The 22,225-nt window shown below is 40.4% G+C and overlaps 1 protein-coding gene across 7 annotated transcripts in view; it reads right to left on the minus strand.

The window, feature by feature from the left end:
• Positions 1–3,039: 3,039 nt before the first annotated feature.
• The window catches only part of LOC101173450 (rho GTPase-activating protein 23), a 62,488-nt gene continuing 43,302 nt past the window's right edge, over positions 3,040–22,225 (minus strand). For 3 of the 7 annotated variants that reach the window (XM_011473532.3, XM_011473531.3, XM_011473533.2), the window contains exons 5-23: positions 21,279–21,357; positions 21,131–21,191; positions 15,031–16,336; positions 14,226–14,334; positions 13,132–13,171; positions 12,919–13,056; positions 11,537–11,845; positions 10,976–11,037; positions 10,781–10,884; positions 10,517–10,629; positions 10,049–10,201; positions 9,856–9,934; positions 6,108–6,181; positions 5,923–6,012; positions 5,720–5,845; positions 5,591–5,635; positions 5,399–5,492; positions 4,527–4,558; positions 3,040–4,456 (exon numbers count right to left, since the gene is read on the minus strand). In XM_011473532.3, the coding sequence (XP_011471834.1) occupies positions 3,614–4,456; positions 4,527–4,558; positions 5,399–5,492; positions 5,591–5,635; positions 5,720–5,845; positions 5,923–6,012; positions 6,108–6,181; positions 9,856–9,934; positions 10,049–10,201; positions 10,517–10,629; positions 10,781–10,884; positions 10,976–11,037; positions 11,537–11,845; positions 12,919–13,056; positions 13,132–13,171; positions 14,226–14,334; positions 15,031–16,336; positions 21,131–21,191; positions 21,279–21,357 (3,857 nt within the window). In that variant the 3' untranslated portion in view covers positions 3,040–3,613. Of the gene's footprint in view, positions 4,457–4,526; positions 4,559–4,823; positions 4,849–5,398; positions 5,493–5,590; positions 5,636–5,719; positions 5,846–5,922; positions 6,013–6,107; positions 6,182–9,855; positions 9,935–10,048; positions 10,202–10,516; positions 10,630–10,780; positions 10,885–10,975; positions 11,038–11,536; positions 11,846–12,918; positions 13,057–13,131; positions 13,172–14,225; positions 14,335–15,030; positions 16,337–21,130; positions 21,192–21,278; positions 21,358–22,225 lie in introns of all 7 variants that reach the window. The other 4 variants (XM_023949522.1, XM_023949518.1, XM_023949519.1 and 1 more) reach the window with 4 other exon arrangements.

Consider the following 22,225-nt stretch of genomic DNA (forward strand, 5'->3'; position numbering starts at 1 on the left):
GAACGTGAATGACCCAGAATGCAGAGACGGGAGGCACACGGTTCCAGGGCAAGGGGTTTAGTCTGAACAAAAAGCGCTGCAGAGCAGGATAACAAAACAAAACTCACTGTGGACAAACCATGAACAAGGCAGAAGGGAGTCAGGGACGAAGAGACATTAAAGACGTTAGATACGTTAAGGATGTTAATGGACCAGCACAAGAGGAAGGCAGAGACGAGACTTAAATACAGACAGGGCAGACAAGACACAGGTGAACATGATCAGGACAGATAGGGACAAAGGAAGTAAAACTCAAAAACGTGACAAAACAGGAAACCTTTCAAAATAAAACAGGAACAGAACTCAACCATGCCAGAACAAGACAGAAAGCAAAAACCAATACAAAGAAACCCAAACCATGACACCTGTCCCGTTTTTACCTAAAAAAAGTGGTCCAGCAGATTTTGTGGGAGTTGTTGGTGGTTTCCTTTTCATGTTGGAAGAAACATCCATCCAAGGATAGTCATGCTCGCACATGACCGATGGCTACGATGTAGCTAGCTTTGGATCTGTTTTCTTCGACGCCATGTGAGCAAAATGGTAAACTTTCAGTTCCTGTTAAGCACCTTTTTTTAAGGAACTGAAAAATCCCATCTTGAAAAGGCATCCTTCAAACCTGAAACAAATGGAGCAGTATGCTGAGGAGAAGTGGGCACAAAATACCTGTCGACAGGTGCAGAAGTTGTTTGATTGCAGTGATTGCCTCAAAAGGTTGCGCAACAAAATATTAAGGGTACCATCATTTTCGTCCAAGGCTGTTGATTTTATTTTTGGAAATAATTATGTTGAAACATGGTTAAAAAGCGTGACTTTCATTGGTTCAATTTCTTAAATGTTTTGTTTATCATTACTTTTGTCAGATTAAAGTTATTTCTGTGACCATTGTGAGAGGTACCAACAATTTTGTCAGTGTGTGTGTGTGTGTATAAATGTGTATATATATTTGTGTATATATACATATACTATATATCATGTAGTTGTAGTGTAAGAAGTAGGGGTGGTAGTAGGGGTGTAATTATTAATCAATAATTTGATTTGTATTCCTATGATCCATCAACTTGACTGAGGTCTGAGGCTGTTAATGAATCTACCTATACCATTATAAAATTGTTTCAAAAAGAAATTAATCGACTATAATCAATATTGGAAATACCATTTTGATTGAGGCACGATAGGTTTATTTTACTATAACGCAAAAATGACCAAGGGCTAGCAAAGTGGACAACACACATGATGGCAGAAAAAAATGTTCAAACCATCATTACATTCCAATGTGTAAAACACTTTGAATTTTGCAAAAACATGTGACAGTGTGGTATATTGTTCAGTTTGTATTGCTTTTATGTGGATAAAAATATGTAAAAATATTTATGAATCTTATCAACAATCACAAATTATGATATGAATTGAATCATTGCTAAAATGAATTGTTACTCTCATAGTAGAAAGTATACTAACTGTATATCTCTTCAGATTACATAGAATGATTTTAAGTTTACAATGTATGGATAGTCTATAAAAAGTAAACTCCACGTACACTGCTTTAATATCCCTTGTTTTATCTTAGATGACCCCACCATTACATTGAAGTGTTGACCCAACTCCCAATGTTAAAGTGCCTAGGATAGCACAAGGGTTACAGACTAAGTATACTTGTAGACTTTATGCTGAGGGAAGCACTGGCAGGCTTTCATCTTTTATTTTTTAAAATGTCTTTTTCAGAATTAGACTTTTATTTTGTATATACACCAATAAGACTGGATTCATTGTCAAACATTTAGCTGACTCCTTCCTTCTGCCTTCAGACGTTGGTCCAGGCTAAGTCAAAGGGTGTATTCAAACTGGAAAAATCATTTGGTGTGGACAAAGTCCACTTAATTTGGTCCAGATCATGTCCTGAACGTTGCGTTTGGTTTGTTTTCAGACTGCCATCAAGCAGCCTTTCCTGTTTCAAACCAAATGTTGTAAACAAAACCACGTGGCTAAAGATGTCTTCAGACAATGACCAGGAATTATGAGAGTGGGGCAAAGGAACTAGAGGCAGAAATTGTGGAAGTCCTGTACTTTGCAGTCCTTTTCGGTATAGTTCATTGAGTCACACTTTATATTTCGCTGACCACTTTTGAACGCCTGTATCATCGTCAGGTACAACACCTTTTACTCATTTTTTTGATCCAGCTGAGCCATGCTTCAAGGCTGTTACTGGCAAGAAGACACTGATACTTCTGATGAAGATACACTGATAAGTGTTTATGACAATTAGATTGTCGGGAAAACGGTGAGAAGCAATGTGTATCACCTTAACCCTTGTGCTATCCTAGGCACTCTAACATTGGGAGTTGGGTCATCTACACCCACTAGACAGTGCGCTGAACCGATGAGTTGCTGTGTCTCATCGTTGTGGTGTTGGCATCATTTTTAAGAGGATTCTGTAAGGAACTACATAGTAGCTTTTAGGATGATGTCACAGCAGCAGTGAGCATGTGCCGCGCAACGAGACACAGAAAAGCATGTAAGAAGCGTTTTCGGCTGTGTGAAAATTAACATTCTAACAAATAAGCAGTTGGACCCTTTTTTCTGTTTGATAACAACTATAGTTGCTTTACATATGTCAGCTGCTCATCTGTTGCGTTATACTTACTCTGTTTACATCACGTCACCACCTACTACGGTGGCTGTTTCGGTCCAGTTGTTCTGCTCCGAGAACAGATCGTATTCAGACTTAGGAACGAACCAAAGCTCAGTCTGACTGCAAACGAACCGAGACCAACTTGAAAGATGGGTCAGAGAGCGGATCCTGTTCCAGGGTCTGCGTGGGTGTATTCAGACTGAAAATTTGTTGTGATTATTGGGGGAAATAAACTCTGGTTCACTTTACGGGAACCAAATTTGTACAGTCTGAATACAACCAGAGACTCTGAATCCTCCAGTGCAGCTGTTGCATGATGGGAGGAACTTCATTCATTTACTCATTGGACTCAAAAATAACCAACAGACCCATTCCAAAACATAAATTATTTTATATTCATATAAGCAGGTAAGATATTATTAGTTGGCCCTTGAACTGTAGGAGTATGTAAAAATACAGAGAAACAAAAGATTGCTCTTCCATCACTTCCAACATGCAGAAAAACAAAATCCAGAATATTTGCTGGCCTGTTTTTGTCCAGATGCTCCTTGAACCTGCAGCCTCTCCATCTTCATGAACGTTTTAATACTTTTAGTGTTACAGGTACGTTTAGTTTGCTTTAGACTGCCTTTTAAGTACCTCTCAAGTCAAAACTTAATTTTGGCAGAATTTCATTTTGAGCAAGTTTTAACAGCAGCTCATTCGTGTCACTTTACAAAAGAGGGTCAAACAAAACAAACATGAAGGAAACTATTTCCTTCCCTGCTCAGAGATATCAGGTACTGCATTTATTCACACCATTTAAAAACAAGGTTAGTGTAAAGAAGTGGGGTGAGTGGGTCCCTCCTCCACAATCTACTGCTTACTCCTTGTTTTCTTATCTTTGAGTGCTGAAACGACCATGGTGGGGAGGTGTAGAGAACAAGACTTGATGGGTGTTCTGTCTCAAACCACCACAGTGTGACGCCGCAATGCCCTTGTCTTGTCCCGTTGGTGCTGGGCCAATCCCCTCAGGACAACGGTGGAAGACTTGTGAGCTTTCGGGTCGATCCAGGGAGGAGAAGTGAATGAGAAAGGGAGGGAATCAATTTTCTGAAGTGACCCCTGACTTAGAACTGATCCCCGTGGCCCCACTGTCCCTTCCATTACTCTGATAACCTCCACCTTGTCTGTCCTCCATCCTCTGGCTCTCCGCTCACCCTTGCCCAGCTCACTGTCCAAGCACATGGACCGGGCCCTGGCCCGCTCCACAATGTTCTTCCTAAATCGGACAGACTGGCCTGTGTGGGACGGCTGCGCTCCCTGATGGCTGGAAGGCTGATATGGGTTGGGATACATGCTGGGGGGGACCCAAAAGGGAATGGATCGTCCTGTGGCCAGACTGTGGCTCTTTAGATGGTAGGGGTCAACTGGAGGCGGGGCGTGAAGGACAACGTGAAGAGGTGAAGGTACGTCGCTTCTTCTCGTGCTTCCAATTTCGATCTCCTTTCCCAGGTCCTCCCTCCACTCCTCTGCTTCCTCACTGGTGTCTGAGGCTGGTTCGCCTCCACCCTGCCTTTGCTCGCTTGTGGGAAAGGCATGCTTCTCTTTGACTTGCTCTTCCTCCTCTCTGTCCTCCTCTTCTCCATAGTTGCTGGCTTTCACTGGTTCATGTTCAGAGTCTTCGTCGACGCTGCTGCTGCTCAGGGGGGTGCTCAGGCATTTCTTACGTTTACGGGGCACAGCTGAGACAATGGACTTGGGGAGGAAGTCCATGGGATTCAGGTCTTTTTTGGGGCTTGGTGAGATCTGGAAAGTGGAATTCCAGTAAGGAAACCAACAGAAGCTCATTATCGAACTCAATATGGATTTGTCTTACCTTGGACTTAAAAGAATCGCTGGTGGTGGAACCTGAAAAAAAGAACACGAAGAACGATGTTCCATCATTGTTGAGAAATAGGAAGCAGTCATGATGGAAATGCAATAATAATCCCAGAGACAACAAGTCTGCATCCTCTCAAGAGAAAATGTGTTTTTAAGTGTATCTAACGAAGTTTGGCGTCAGCACGACAGATGAGAGGTGAAGAAACCAACACTGTACGGGACACAGAGGAGGAAATGAGACCAGACATGCACACCAGCACCCAAACAAGCAAGGAGGAAGACCTGCTCCTACCGAAGAGGTTGGTCCAATGATTCAACTAGAGAGGTGAGGCAGGGGTGGGACAGAAAGGTTCAGAAATGAGAGATTGAGACAAAGTGGAAGAGGTGGTGAGAATCCAGGAACATGAGAGAAGAGTTTTTTTTCAAGAAATACAAGAAGTTTAAAGAAGAAATTCTTTATGACTCTGTGATGTTTTGCAAGTTGACAGCTTTCATTCCAGACACTTAAAAAAAAAGACTGTCTTCTTAACATGTATTACACTTCTTGATTTGGTAGCTCTTTTATCTGTAATGTCATTTATAAACAACCAACTACTATAACCCAGATCCTTCACATGTTTACAAATGAGCAGTAAAATGTCAAAATATGAGACACACACAATGGGTTGAGCAGCAATGTTGATTGTGGGCTCAAATTCCAAGCTTCAAAGCACTGTGTTAACCCAGCTCTGCTGATCTCATCCAAGGTCACCTTGTTTGAAAGCATTTGCTAATAACTAAATATAAATGCATGTAAAATCCTCCGTCAGTTCGCTCATCCCAGAATTAAACCCACATCGAGGATCCAAACAGCTGCTTCATCCTCACCTGAAGTGTCACCAGGCATGCCCGGACGGCCGATGTTGGACAGCAGATGGTCAATGTTGGGTGCAGGCTGGATGCTCTGCCTGTCTTCAGGAGCCTACAAAGGTTCACACAAAACAACAAAGGCCATCTGAGCATGAGCAGTTCTTCCACTCGTGCTGTTCTGTTAAGCAACGAAAACACAACACAAGTTACCTTTTCATCCTGGTCAAAATCTGAATCACTGAAGAACCAGTCATGCTGTAAAAGGAAGACCAGGGAGGATGAGCAGATAGACAAGACAGAGGCAATTGCCATAAACTCTGTAAACATTCTGCTGCTTACATGTACGATGAGAGTCTCCACTATCTTGTAACGGTCAGGCATGTGTGTGACCATATCGGTCATGTTGTCTTCTGACGTTCTTACCAGTGTGGGGCCAAACACCAGGGCTAAATTTCTGGGTTCCATCTGTCCAATTGGTATAAGACCTGTCACTGATTGCAGTTCAAATGTGCAAAAAGACACTTTACCCACAACAATGTTACCTTATTCTTTTCAGAGTGGTCTGCCACCCTCTTCAGATGGCCAACCAGAAACTTCAGGGTGTGATGATAGTAATCTGGAAGGTCATGGATCTGGAGCAAACCAAGAAACGGATACAAGTTAACAGAATTTATGTTTCAAGCTGGAATAAAATTTTTAAAAACTTGTCTACATCTTTTGAACATACCAATTTCTTCATGGTTTTCAGTCTATCCTCTGTGTTTTTAATCCTATTGGCATCAATAAAGTCACCGTATTTGTCTGTAGACAGAAGGACGATGGATTTTTCAACACAACATGGGAAGCTTCTATAACAGAACAACATTTAGCTAACACGTTTATTTCTTAAGAACCGATGAAGATGAAACAAACCTATCACTGACAAATGTGTGTATATGTTGATAGGGAAAATTTTTGTTTCAATTTTAAACATGTTGATGCTATGATGATAAAAACAAAACACAAAAAGGAAGGAGGCATGCGTTTTGTAGCCCTTTTCATTATTGTAACAATACTCCGGTAAAAAAAAACATTATGCTGTCACGTTATTTTTTTTTAACAGGTATCATATGTGTACGGACTATTTGTTTGTTGGGTTGTGGTCGTAAAGTAGTTGTTCACCTTTCAGCACATCCCTCAAGGGGTCGCCACAGAAAATTAGCTTCCACTGAGAGGTTTGCAGAGAATTTTATGCCGAATATCCTTCCTGACCCAACCTTGTATTTTATCCGTGCTGGGGACCGGCATAGTGAGACCCAGCCTTGAGTCCCCTTGTGGCAACATATGTTGGCAGCAGCGTGATGGGTCTTGCCCATGGACCCACACTATAGTTAGCTCATCGCGCCTCCTGGGAAACAAACCCTGGTTTACCATGCGCCAGTCCTACACGCAGCGAACTATGCCAGATCTTCTATGTCATTTCCGTTTCAGAATCCCATTTCACTGTAATTGTAATTGTTCATTGTTCTTTTCAGACTGATTGAGCTGCAGCTGACACATGCACTTCACTGTTTCTGTCTTTTTATTGTCATAAAAGACGTTTTGTTTTTAATTACTTAAATTGCTTATTTCTTGCCAACTGTCTGATTACATTGGTAGTTTTTGACCCATTTAGTCTTTTTATCCAATAAAAATGCGCATTAGAAATACACTAGGTAAGGCGCGCAGTACGCATACCTCAAGGCAGAGGGTTCTGTGATCCAGAGAATATGACACAGCGGCTAAAGAATAAAATAACTAGTGGTAGTAAGCATCATTGGCCATCAAAAACCTTTTACGCATGTTTTAAAACTACCACATAATTTAGGCTTTCTTGTGTTGTCCCAAGACAGGCACAAAAAGCAGCCTCTAATTGCGTACAACCCGCACATCCAAAATGCTGTTGTAGTGCGTTCAAAACCAGTATCGTTTTGTTGTGTCACTTATGGGAGTCGAAAACGCTGTTATGACTGAGTAATGACCCTAGTGCTATCCTAGGTACTTTAACGTTGGGAGTTGAGTCATCTAGACCCCACAAGACAGTGCGCTGAACCTTTTTTCTTCAATGATTTGTGATCTTCATGGGTGTCCATGGATCACATGAAATCCTCTTCACCTTTATCCACCTTTGTCATGGTAGGGATAACACGTCAATGTAAGGATGGGGTCATAGGATATTAAAAGGGATAAAAAGGCTAAGGCTGTGAGCATTTTAAAGTTTTTTGTTATAGCCTGCTGATGAAGGCAGTTGCACTTAGTATTTTTCTCATGCAGGAATTGAGTTTGACTTCTCGACTATGGAAGCGATTCTGTAGAATAATTAAAAATAAAAGTCAAAACCATAAATGCGTTTTAATTTTCAAAATGAAGCTGCATTTTTTGACTCAAAATTAAAATGAAAAAGCAATCCGCCAAATTGCTTTTTCATTTTCTTCTCCAACACCGCTTATTCTGTCACTTAATTAAAATGATAATGAAATTGATATTTGACATTTCATTTTCAAAAAGTTCTCTAGTAAATGTGTAGCAAAATTTATTTAGAAATGTCTAATTTGACAATTAAAATGAATTAACAGAAATGCTTTTTCATTTTCAAAATGTAACTGCATCAAATGACTCAACATTAAAATGAAAAATCAATAGTTCAAAATGCTTTTTTATTTTCTACTTAAAAACCGCTTATTCTGTGTCATAATTAAAACGAAAACGGCTGCTGAGAGACACAGACATACAAGAAGTGGAGCTTTGTGTTAGCAGCAGAGAAGAGCGCTTTGTAATGGTTGTGAACTTCTGATGATTGTACACAGCTTCTCAGGACTACGTAGCAGCATTTCCGCCTTCTGCGGTCCCCCTTCGGAAGATTGCAGGTTCTAAACATAATTACCTTTCATCTTGAAAAAAGTTGGTTTTACATCAATTTGTCACAAGCAGCCCTTACTAGACTAGGTCAAATGTGGGTGGTGTAATAGTGGGCGCGGGTAGAGAGGTCTGGCGTGGCAGGGGTGGGAGGTGAGGGCAATGGTGGGCAGTGAGGGCCGCAGTGGGTAGCGCCTGCGGACAATAGTGGGCAGCAAGGTTGTACTTTAATTTATAGTAATTTTATTTCTGGTGCTTCCTCTGTTTGATCTTCCAGCTGCTGCCACTCTAAGTGGGGACCTGCATTGCCGCATTGTTGTAATGACTGGCGGTGCAGAGTGGTAGGTCCCAAATGTTAGCATTTCCACCATCAACTTTGTCTATCTATCAGTTAAAAACAAACCTTGCTTTTATATATTTTGTTTGTTTGTTTTGCTTTGGTGTAAAGACCTTTTTGTTATGTTTCATTTGAAAAGTGTTATGTAAAGACTTATTAATTTGTCCAGTTTATAGTTTTCACGATGTCCATATATGTTACCTCATCCTGGTCATGTGAATCAGCAGTTTAATAGACCAATCTGTGTAGTTGATGTTTGAATCAGCCCAAATTGTACTCTGAAAAAGTGTTTGCACTAACATCCCTCTCTCTTCTTTTCCGTCCGGTCCAACAAAAAACTACAAATATAATTAATATAAATAAAGTTTAGCCTACATAACAAAATGCAAATATACACCTTGTGTGTCGGAAGATTCATAACCCCCTGTTGTAAAAGTAAAATATGTCCAACACAAGGGGCCTTCAGTGTCTGAATCAAATCACAACCCGTCAGAAGTTAGAGCTCTATCTCTCCCTCGCCGGCGGGAGCCGGCTCCAGAGTTCTAGACGTACTGCATCTCTCAGCAACCCCAGCATGCAGTTTCTGAGTGCTGCACACCTGACTCTCATAGGCCAAATCAATAACAGTCTACCTAAGCACTGCACTGAGCCTCACATAGTGCGAAGTATTGTTTCTGCCACTGCCTGCATTCACGAGCTATATATCTATACATGATCTTCTGATTTTCTGACCCTATTTTGTCTCTGACTCCGTTTGCCTGCCCTGAATCTCGCATGGATCTTGACTACTCTTTTTTCTTCTCTGATGCTCCCATCCTTGTTATTGACCCCTGCCTGCCTGAACCTGATTTAGCTTTGTGGACTTTTAGCTGTGCTAATAAAACCTGCTCCAATTGGAACCAGCTGTCTGACCGTTTTGTGACACAACCCCAGTTCTGCTTTCTAAATAGAAGGCGCTGTGGCTTGAGAAGATCTTATCAGTACTGATTTCACAGCAGACCATATCTATACTAGAACCCATCATCATTCCATTGCCACTATTAAGAGCTCGCACATTCCCTTCCAACCCCTACAAGTGTCAAATGTGTTTGCTGTTCTCAATAATCTCATTTTGTATTTTATTATTTCCTTTTTTTTATTATTGTGAAGCACTTTGGTAACCTTATAAACAAAGTTCATTCATTAATAAAATGATAGATCAGAAACATAAACAAAGACGTGACATTGTCAGTCAATACTATTCATGTAAAAAGTTTTTTCTTACCGTCAGTAAACAGAGGCTCAGGCAGTTTTCTGAAGAAGGATTTTAGGAGACTACTTATGACATTGAGGTCCTGCCATCTCTGTAGTAACAGTAGAGCAAAATCACAGAAATGCTCCCATCTTTCAAGACACTTTGAAGATTTATCCCAAAACTTTTTTTTAATAGTTTGCAGATCCCCGTGCAGCTTCCTCACCTCTTCAGTGATGTTGATGTTAAGTCCTTTGTTGAGATGCTCCTGCAGGTTGGATACCATGGCGTTGTTCCCAGGTACACGGTAGATTCCAGTGTACTCCAGACCTATGGTTTCCACAACTTCACAGCACATCTCCACAATGAGAGGAACGAACTGTGGGCAGACGTGAGACTCCTCTCAGCAACAGAGCAAGTCCTGACTAAGGTTAGGGTTATATAGGAATACTCTTTATGTCTGTGCTCATATTAATGTTAGTTTCAAAAAGTTTTGCAGCTTAATGTGGAGCTGTTAATGTCATCAGCCTACATTTGTATTTTTAACCACCAGTAGCACAACAATTACCTAACAATCCATCATGTCTATTAATTACACCAAAGTGCCAAAAGTAAAAAGGCTGGTTTACTGTAATTCGGACTTTACCTGCAGTTGTTCCCATCTTACTTTGTCTTTACATGTTCTTTCACTTACTTTATGATTGACAGCAGGCTGACAGTCCTCCAGTCGAATCCCAAAAGCTTTAGGGCTGCTTGTCTTCTTCGCTTTCTTCATGAGACTGATACCCCACAGTGCTTTGTTTTCTTCTATAGGAAAGGTTAAAAATACACAAGACAGAAACACGTTCTATCATGAAATTTAATGTTTTGATCATTTTAACTGATCATATCATGTCATAATATTTTAGTCACAGATGCCTTTACCTAACAGCATTTGGATAGCAGAGCTGGGACCAACCTGATTTGGAGACTCGGTTCACAGAAGTGTTGTCAGTTTTGGCAAGGAAGGGAGACATCATTCTGTAGGTTTTTGGCGAAGAGTCCAGCTTGTTTCCTGTCAGGCTGCACAAAGAACAGACACCAGGATGAAAAGCTTTAATCCAAAGCCACAAAACAACAGGAAATGATTTTTAACCAGGTCCTTCTTGCTGACCTATGTTTGCGGTAATCGTTCAGTTTCTTGTTGATGAGAGCTTGTCTTGAAAAGCAGATCTCCTAGAAGTAATGGAAGATGAGTAAGACAAATCCTGTGTATTTCTTTGCGCATTGTTGGTTCTTTAGCTCTTCCATTTTTTTAAAAGAAAATCATAAAAGAATAGGTACTGATTTGTTTACTTTTTAATAAAAAACAAAAAACGATATTTAGAAAATGAACAGTGGAGAATTTGTCCATCAACTGGAAGGCTGATGTTTGGATGCTCCTCCAGCCATCGAGTAAGATCTTCCAATCTTCAGAACTTTGATCATGGTCAAATAAACTTTGGTTTGTTTTGATTGATTTATTTATTGATTGGTCGATTGATGAATTTATTTGCATTGTAGTCAAAGCAACAAATAATGTACACAGATTTATCAAACTCATTACAGAAATGATGAAATGCATGGATAAAAAAACAGAAAAAAAACACTTCAATCAATTTTTAAATGTAATAACCACAGAAAAAACCATAGATAAATGCAAATGTCTGCCGTGCTCTCCAAATGTAAATCTGACCTCGTTGTCCGTTTTGCTGCTCTCCCTGATGACCCTGATCCAGGCCAACATGCTGTCCCTGTCCTCGGCCTGCAGCAGGTACTCGCAGAAGTCTTGTGTAGTAAGTCTCAGGGTGTGCTTTCGCTTGGTCTCACAGTAGGCAATGTCGATAAGACAGCCACGGATACAGATCGGAGGATGGTCTTCCTGGCAAGGCTGCGCCCCTGCGGCATGTAGCACAGCCTCTCGCTTGTCTTTATAGAGGAAAAGCAGGTGGGAGCGCAACACTGTGAAGGCGCGCTTCCAGGGTCGTATGCTGCCTCCCACTTTCTACAATGACAAACAGAGACAGGAGCAACATCTTCATATCTTTATGTTTTTTTAGTCCGTCATCTTCAAGTTTAAGTTTTTTCATGTTTTGAAGAAGGTTCAACTCTGTCACGGTTGTCCTTTGTCACTGATTCTGTTCAGAATCTTTCCTATTTGCAGATGATTTGGTCCTTTTGGCTTTTTTAAACTATAATCCCCAGCTCTTTCATTGAAGATTAGCAGATGACTGAAGTAGCGGGGATAAGAATCAGCAACTCTTAGGTCATGGTTCTCAGATGGAAAAAGTGGAACACTCCCATCCATGATAGGCAGAGTCACTTCCACAGATAGAAGAGCTTGAGTATTTGCTGTGTTCACAGTGAGGGAAAGATGGTGACTAACTGATGGATTGGCATGGTATCTGCACAATAGTCTGCTGTGGTGCAGAGAGTTCAGTCTAAAGACAAGGCTCTCAAATCTTTGTTTCTACCCTTACCCATGACCATGACCTGCTCCTTGTGAACAAAGAGTTGACAAATACAAGTAGCAAAACTGAAGGAACTTTTTGTGATGGCTGAGGAATCCATAAGAGGCAGAGCTCAAACATCCTGGATTATCTTACAGAAGAGCTGCTACTCCCCCATATTGACAAGAGCCAGTTGAAGAAGCTTGGGCATCAGGCACGTCGATACTGGAAGAGAGACCCCACAGCCACAGAGGGTGAAAGAGGAAGAGGGAGATTTGGACCTTCATGGATGGATTGGATGGATGGATGGATGGTACCCTGGACGTCCTAAGCCTAAACTAGGCATCAGTTCCTTATTTGACGGGTGCTATTGGGCCTCATCTCATCTAAAAGCACTGAACTTGGATTCTCAGCAGATCTTCTTTAAACTTAGTCCACTTAAGTCTCCACTTGGTGAAGAAAACTAGACAATAGTAATAACAGAAGTAAAAACGAATTCTGACTCTACTACAAATTCTACATGGTTTCCCAAACATGGTGGACCACACGGCAGTCGGCTAACAGTGGGAAAAATGTCCTTTGAGAACACACTTTCCTTTCAACACTTTGGTTGTGATGTACATCATACCTTTCCCTTCTCAGTCAGGATCTGTTTATAATGCAGCCAGCCCTCCTTGCGGACATCACTGAAGGCTGTGGTTCCCAGCTCTGAGGTGGAGTGGCGTTTCGAGCAGGCCTCCTCCTGAGCCTGCAGGCTCTCCAGTGACTGTAACACAATACACATGTGAGCACGCTTTCTCACCCAAGAAATACATGAAATCAAATTACGATAACAGCTAACCCCATCAGTGAAGAAGCTCCTGACCCTCTTTGGTAGTTTTCTGAAGAACACACAGAACACAGTTCAGATTAGCAAACAACGCTTTGTACCTAAACACAATACTACAATAACTGTAAATGTGTGGTTTCCTTCCTTTGAATAAATGAAACATCAAACTCTGATCTTTACTACAAACTAAAGAAATACACAACATGCAACTTACAATGTAAAGACTTTTGTCAGCAATGGTATAAATACATTATATTTCAAAGTATTTACCCCTTCGCCCCAGTGTTTGAGCTCAGGTGTTCCTGAGTATTCCCCGTTTTCAGTTGTTAACATCATCATCTTTTATACAGACGGTATCACTAAGCCGTCTATATAAGACACAGGCCTTTTGTCCAAGAACAGTCTAAGCTAACAAATGAGCATCTAGAAAAACACTTAAGCGTTTTGAAAATACCCTCTTATACTAGAGGAAAAATGTCCCAGAGACATTGAAGCTGTAACCTCCAAAGGGGCAATATAAATTAATTATATGGATTATGAGTGGGGGGTACTTGATTTTTTAAATTTGTCTGGATGTGAAGACAGAAGAGCAGATACTTTTTGACAGTGTGATGTATCTACTGCGGGGCTGTACAGCTCTAATTTTCAAGGTCTTTTTTTCCAGACATCCCTGCTCTACTGCATTACTGAAGTTGGTCTATTTGGTTAATCAGAACCAGGACTATCCTGATCCATAAATAGTTGCTGTGAGAACACGGATAGCTGGATAAAGAGAAGGGTTGTAGTTCTTGAGGAGTGGGCTATAGCTTTAAAAAAGCATAGACATTTTTCAAATAATGTTATGGTTTGTCCCTTGTGTCTTTGTTTCTGGATTTTTCCTGTAGGCACTACCTTCCTGAGTTCTTTTGGAGATGCTCACAGCTGCCTGAAATTGTCCCATTTGTACTGATTATTTAAGGTGGTTCTGTTCTGTGTATCGCATTGGAGCATCTATGTGTTTGGATCGCATATTAAATCCTTTGAATGTTTTGAAATTGTTAGAGTCTTCGTCCCCCTGGGTTTATCTACACAGTCTACCTGAGCAAAAAAAATCCTTATTTACTCACGAAAAGACTTGGCTTTCTTCTCTGAATGTGTTGAGGCCCTCATCGCAGGACTTGGACCTTTCAGTGGTGATGGCCAGAAGGTAGGAGGAGCGGCGGCTTTTAATACTGCCTGAAGACGAGAACAATCATTGAGGTGGACAGTGATAAGAGAGCCAACACTGAAGAATTGACAAAGGTCTTCTGAAGATACCAATGCATCAAACACCCATGACGATTAGGACAGGAGACAATAATCAGATGGTAAATCCTAGTTTTACATTCTTTTCAGAAAAAGAATACTGCATTGCTCAGTACTCGATATGTAGCTAAAGCAGTACCAGGTTAATTGAAAGAAAATGTAAAGTGGTCTAACATGCCCCAAAGTATGAAGAAGATTGTCCTGTCATTAAAAAAAAAAAAAAAGAATCTCCCTAAAGCAGCTGATTCTGGTACCTCATCAATTCCCATTCTTCTTGATCTATAATCGATAAAAAAAATCAAATTTGATTTGAAAAAAAATCACGTTTTCAGAATGTTCTTTCACCTCCACAATATTTCTAAAACCAGGTACATTTTGTCTTAGGATGACACAGAAAAACTAGTATAACATTAAAAAATGTTCATTGGCACACTCGACGATTTTATACAGCACACTGGTGAAGACCCCAATCAAAAACACATCAAATCTGACTGTTTCTTAACATCAGGTGAGATTCCAGCAGTTTTGTATTGTCTGCCATTTTGGTAAAAAAGAAAGACATGCTTCTGTTTATGTTGAGATAATGTCCTGATCAGTAATCAAAACAACTGAGAAATCTTCACTAACCTATAAAGGGAATAGAGGATAGCGAGTCGAAGGCATGCTGTGCCAGGCTGCCATTGGCTCTGCGGCTGGGGGTGGATCCTGGTGAGGGTGTGGCTGAAGTCAGCTGGGGGGGCACCTCTTCCAATGGACTGCGGTGTGAAGGCAGCAGAGTGGGCTTTAGTCTCAAGACCAACTCTGAGGATGTGACCTCTTTGCATTCCACAGTCTGTACTGCCTCCTCATCTGAAGCAGACAAAAGTGAAGCAGACTTGGGCCGGGCTGGCATCACTCTTTCACTGTTTTCTGTGGTGCTGGGGCTCCAGTGAAGGTGGGGGCCACTGAAGCTGGATTCGCTGAAGGACTGGGTATTTTGGAAGATGTGACCAGCTTTGTTGGGGAAAGGGTTTTTCTGACTTTTATACCCTCCCCGCCACTCCTCTTTCACTTGTTTCGTTTGGGGTTCTGCTACCTGCTGACATGGCTGCCTGCCATTAGGTGGCATCATGGTAAGGGCTGTGCTCTGTTGTTGATGTCCACCTGAGGCTTTTGGCTCTTTTTGCTCCGGCTTCTGGGGAATGATTTTGGAATGTGAGGAGACCAGTTGTGAGGCTTGTGTTAGAGTTTCCACGGAGCGCCCATAGTTGTGCTCATATTCAGCATAGGCTGCCAAAAGACTCTCTGAGCAGGGCCTGCTCCCAGAGTCTGATGCTCCACCACAATCCCTCGGCCAGCAGGAGTTGTGGGATGCAGCAGCTGCCGGGTGGTGGAGTAACAGGGTTTCTCTTCTGTGTTTACCAGCAGAGGTTTTAAGGGTCGTACCAAGTGCCGGATTCATCGCCAGCTCCTCTAGGTGATCTTGAGATATGCTGTGTTGATGGGAAGACACATGCTCTGTCACCTTGGCCTGGCTGTAGTACCAGTCTGACAGGGCCTGGCTGCAGGGGGGGCTTGTGTATGAACGGAAGGAGGTTGGCAGGCTGCTCTTCCGGGGTGGGGGCAGTGTTGCAGAGGTGATGGCAGCATTGTGGTTGGCAAAATGAAAGTCAAGCACATTCATTGGGGAGGAGAACTGTTCTCTGTTTCTCTGAGTCGGACTGTAGCTGGACTCATCAGGAACCCCGGACCAGCCAGAGGTGAGGACAGCTTCAGCAGAGGGGCAATAATCCATTGCACCGAGTCTGCACTGCCGGTTGTCCAGGAGGGTGTGGGTATCAGGGTTAGGCTGACACTTGGTGGAATGATAGCATAGGGGAGGGGATTCTATGAGATCCAGCCCCTTACTTGAACGAAGGTTATAGCCCCTTGGAGCGGCATCTTGGGAATATGCCTGCAGAAAGAATTGCACGGCAACATGTAAAACAAGACATCAAAGATTGAGGCTGTCAGAGCAGCAGGAGATGGCAGAGGATGAAGAAATCAAATGTTAATATATAATACATAATAAAGCTGCTCAATAGCCCTGGCCCTATTGTCCTGCTACAACAAAGATGATTTTCCTGCTGACGGTCCGTTGGCAGCCGTCTTGCTGCATGTCTGCATTTACAGCACAAAGAAATCATTTATCATTTAAAGGCAGGAGAAAACTGACTTTTTTCTTTAGAAATGCGTTTGTAATTCAGTCTCTGTGTTAATACAAAATGATTGAGATACTTGCTGTCACATTTGAACGTTTATCAGAAGAGTTATTGAGGCAGGAAGTCCGAATCTGTGAGGACCTTTCTAACTTTACCGAATCCTCTGAGTGCTGCACTTTGATTGGCTGACTCCGCCTCCTCTGACCCTCCCTCCCCCCCTACTTCCAATATCGGACACAGATCTGTTTTGACACAAGTTTCTCGCAAGGAATGTGTCAGATGTGATTTGCGCCAGCAGATTCTAGCACACACAGAAGCACATTTGAGCAGTTGTAATCACAGATTAACTCTAAATGAACACATGCAAATGGGAATTTGTCAGTTGTAATTTAGTTTATCAAACTTTACAGCAGAAGATTTTTACACACAGATTCAGATTTTTGGTGTGCAAGTTCTCACATTCCATATACAAGTTCTTACATCAAATCTACACGTGCATTCTTTTTGGAACATATTTACTTTCATACATGCTGCCCATCACATACCAGACACTGCAGCGTGTGAGTATTGCTGTACTGACAATGTTTGGCTCCACGTATGCATGTGAGCAGTCTTTCTCACATCTAAAGAACATTAAGACCAACCTAGGATTACGTTTAACGGATAAGTCTCAATGCCTGCATGAAGCTTAAACTGACCACGTATCAACCAGACTACAAGATCATCAGCAAAGCCAAGCAGCACCAGAAGTCACATTAATGGTAATAAATACTAATTATTAATTAGCAACAGCATAATGTAGCGTCCCAAAAAAAAAAAAAAAAAAAAAAAAAAAAAAAAAATAATGTAGCGTCCCTTTCCCACGCTGAGGAACGGAGACTTAATCTCTTTTAAGGTTCTTTATTCTGGTTACTGTAGGATGTAACCAACACTGTACAACATATTCAGCAACTTCTGAGTCTCTCCCGCCGAGAGCGCTCCCCCCAACTTTTTATTCCAGCATTTCTGCTTGATGCGTTCATGAACTCCGGAACCACCCAGTCCAACTCAGTCCGCTACAATAACAATGTGTCCACAGACTTATTGTATTTTAAAAGTGTTGCAATTACGGTACATAAAATTCACACATTCACTTGTATTTCTAGTTTTAAACATTGTATGGCTCTCACGAAACTACATTTAAAAATATGTGGTGTTCATGGCTCTCTCGGCCAAAAAGGTTCCGGACCTCTGGTCTAGAGTATAGCATGGCATTTGGCAAATCGTTACTTGAATGGTCTTTGCACATGAAATCTGCTATTGAAATAAACTTGAAGTCTTAAAGAGTACATGCATTGGCAAATAAACAGTTTCATCAAGTCAAATTGTAAAATAATACTTGAAAGTAGTCCACACTGGGTCTAACACTCTGTACTGTCTTCTGCTTTCAAGTTTCTCCTTAAAATTAATCTAAAGGGGGTCCAAATGCCATTCAAAGACCCAAATTAGTCGAAGGTCTAATTCCAAAATTAGGCAAAAAGGTCCTTTGAAAATCAGTGACTTTTGACTCATTTATAAGATATATAAGTGATTTTGACTAGCAGAATAATTGAAGCTTTGTTTTGTAATTAGATTTGAACATATCTAGCATGGCTTTATAGATATTATTTGTGAATGCTACATTTTATTTTTCTATTTCATTTTCCCTAATTTAGTATTTAAAGTCAGACAGGTTTGGTCGGTACCAATAGAATTAGTTTTTTAAATAAAGTTGAGCATGTTTTCATAGGTGAAACCATTAGACTGAGAATCTTTTGCTTGCCTGAGAACAACAACATCCATTTCTTTGTAAGCTGTGCTAATTGTGAGATCTTGCTAACTGTAGGCTATTTGTACATAACCATTTGGAATGTGCACTAAGACACTTAAAACACATGCTCAGAAAATTGCAATATCTGTAAAAAGTGTCACAGGATATGAGCCAAACCAATGGATAAACACTGTAAAACAACAAACAACAAACTTCTGAAAATAGAATCCCTTTAAGTAAAAAATAATTTCCGTAAAATATATTTAATATTAAAAAGCTGCAAAAGGAGAGATGTTAATATTACTATAGGCACCTTTACAGTAACTATACTGTAACTGGGCTGTATTTTACTGTAACGTCTGTAAACGGCAATGAATTTGAAAATTCTCATGGTCACTCCTGTAAGCGTCAATGTAGTATTTACAGATATGAATGGACGGGGAACAAGATGACTTGTTTTTCTATGTTCTTTCCCAAAATGTATAGCTTTTTAAGGTGTGCATGAGTGGGAAATCCTGTTTTTGAAATGGAGAGGCTTGCAGTGCATTTTCATGATGCTTTTATTTTGTTACAAATTTTGTTATTGAAACATCCTGTTGGTGTTTTTAAGAGGAGACCAGTCCAGCATTATGTGCAGTGGAGGCCTGCAAACTTTCCTTTTGCACTCGTAAAGTGATCAATAGGACTGTCTTAGTGGTCTTTCAGTATGAAGCCCATTAAGACAACTATGTTGTAATATTGGGCTATATAAATAAAATTGAACTTAATTGGAGATTTTCCATTTCTTATTTCGCATATTGTAACAAATGATCTTTACGCACAGTTATAACATAAATTGACATGTTTATTGTGCAAATATGTTTCTTTTTAAGGTGAACCAATCTGGAACTAAACTTTCTCTGGAGAAAGTTACAAAGCTGCAGTGGTTGAAAAACACTGCTCTAGGTTACCTGTTTGGGGGTCTAAAGTTGATGTCATCGACTAGTTTTCTGTAAAAGATTTGTGACATAACATGCTTTCAGAAATACACTCTTGAAGGTGATGTTACCCAAGAGTGGCAACTGTGCATGTCCCTAAGTGGCTTAGTTCAACATCTAATTTGCAATTTTGGAAGATGAGAATTCAAGTTGATCCTATTCAAAGATAGCATGGTGGTGCAGTGGTTAGCTTTGTGGCTTCATAACAAGAATATCACAAGTTCAGTTCCTTATATAACTGTCTAAAGACATTCTGTGTCTTACCCAGTCTAAAAGATTCTGCACAAGTTTTTGAATTTTCAACAAACATTGTATGATTGTTGTAAACAAAACAGTTATCTTAAATATAAACTGATATGGATTTAATGCAAAACAAGCATGACTAATGCTGACTACTGATGTGCATGAAAAAGATTATTGATGATGTATCATTAAAGATGTATCATTAATTTTAATAGTTGTTGAAGGCTTTTATTTTTTGGAATTGGGCTAGTTTAAAACAAAATAAAACACTAGCTGTTAAAAACGTCATTATTTATTGTTTATTAACCATTTTATTATAGGTACAGTGAAACCGTGGTGACGTGGTGGTGCAGTGGTTAGCACTGCAAGAGGTCCTGGGTTCCCTCAGTGGGAACCTTTGTGTGTTGAGTTTGTCTATTTTCTCAGTGCATCTGTTGGTTTTATTCAAGTAGACTTGAAATTGTTCAGTAGTGTAAAATTATATTTTGCACGTCTCTATCTGGTGTTGCATTGTTCTAAAAGCTCACTCAATGTGAACATGGCCTTGGCTAAAAACAGCTACAAGAGTGAAAGTAATGAACTACCGTAAGTAAAAAGGTGAAAATGGCCTAAAAACAGCTAAAGAAGTTGTGGTAAGAGAACCAGAGTTACTTTTAGCTACCATATTTATTGTACAGTTAATAAACTAGAAAGGAAAATACAGTAATATTAATGTAAAATGAAGCACAGTATAATTACTGTAGGAACATTAACAATTACTACTGGCAGGTGGATGCCACTAACTACTGGTTTTCATTTTAGGGTAGTACACCTGTAAAATAAAATACAGTAAAATATCTATGGCACAGGTAGAGGTTGTAGCAGGTGGTCTTCTGGGTACCTTGACACTGGCACAGACAGGGCACGAGAACATAAAACCCTTTATGTCCGAGGGCCACCAAAATGTTTGAGCCACTAGGAATGCAGTCCTTGTCACTCCAGGATGACAAGCTATCTAAGAACTTCACTGGGAAAGCTTTTACAATAGCTAAAAAGATAATCAGAGCTTTGAACTTCTTTCCCACAGGTAATACAAAACATCCTTCTGTTTTTCCTCTTCTTCAAAACTCAAACAGCATCACCCAACTAGTGATGTCCCATAACACCAACCTTTTCTAGTTTCTTTTATTTTGTTTATTTTTTTTAACATTTGATTTTGATTCCTGAGAATTACTTTTGTTTTCTGAAATGTTTTTATTTTTGTGGTATAGTTTCTGGAATTTTGTTTTGATTTTTAAAATGCAATGCTGTTTTATTTATTTGTTTTGCTTTTTTTAATTGTCATTGTGATCTTTAATAGGTTTTTGCATTGAGTGATTTGTTAATGTGATTTGTACTTCAAGGGCCATTTAGTGAGGGGTCCCGAACAACACCTGCTGTCATGCACAACTTTTTCTGTAAATTGTCTGTGATCCCATATTGCTTCTCGCAAACTCACTTACTGGTCTTCTCAACATTAAGCGGATGGATGTGAAGAAAAAGCAGAAAAGAATACTCACACTTACCAACTGCAGCACATCCTCATCCTTAGGCATGATGGAGAGCTCCAGTATGTCTTCGCTGCAAACACAGACACAACAGAGAATGATCAGGGACTGGGATGTCTCATTAGAAACTTAAAGTTAATCTTAGGCTGACAACTCCTACCTGTTTTGGATAAGCATGATGACCTGTGAGTAGGTCTTCCCCAGAACTGACTCTCCATTAACCTTCACCAGTCTGTCACCTGGAGAACAAATGCATAAAGAGTAAAGTGGAGCTTTACATGTTGAACAGCTGACAGACTGGGTACTGTATGTAAACTAGTTATCGATATTTTAAACTGTTTAGTAAAAAAAACTGGAGAAATTCCATTTGAATGGTGTGTGTGTTGCTTTGCAACATGAAATAACAATAAATTATATTCCATCCATCTTCAAAACCTACTTAATCTCTTTTGGTGTCACGGGGTTGGTGGAGTCTATCCCAGCAAATACTGTTGGGTAAAGTTCACCAGTCTGTTGTACGGCGACACAATCACACACACTCTCACACCTGGGGGCATTTTAGGGGGGGTTGGTTATCATTTGGTTACAGTGTTCGGCAGCGGAGCCCCCATTAGTGTGTGAATGTGTTTATGAATAGGTTAATGGGAGTGTGACTGAAGTGCTTTGGGCCTTTGAGGAAGTTAGCAAAGCACTATACAAGTATACCCCATTTACCATTTAGTATTTTAGCATGCACAGGGAGAACATGCAAACTCCACACGGCTATATCCCATCTGGGGCTTCTCGCCGTCAGGGGAAAGAGCCAACCACCCCGCCCAAAATTATATTCCATGCTTTCAAAATAAGTGAAAAATCCTCTGGTGGTACTATATAAACACTTAAATATCCTGAGTTTAAAAAAAAAAAAGCTGTTTGGAAAAATTATGATTCATCAATCAATATTAAAAAGAAAATATTAAAAACAGAACCGAATTGGACATATTTTTCTCCCATTTAGCACTCCATTACTTGACCAGAGTTCACCTACTTAATTTTTTGTTTCTCTGTGTGTGTGTGTGTTTGTGTGTGTGTGTACGTGTGTAAAGGTTTGGTGATTGTTTTAGCAGT

This window comes from Oryzias latipes, chromosome 19 (genome assembly GCF_002234675.1).
Source record: "Oryzias latipes chromosome 19, ASM223467v1".
Taxonomy (NCBI): domain Eukaryota; kingdom Metazoa; phylum Chordata; class Actinopteri; order Beloniformes; family Adrianichthyidae; genus Oryzias; species Oryzias latipes.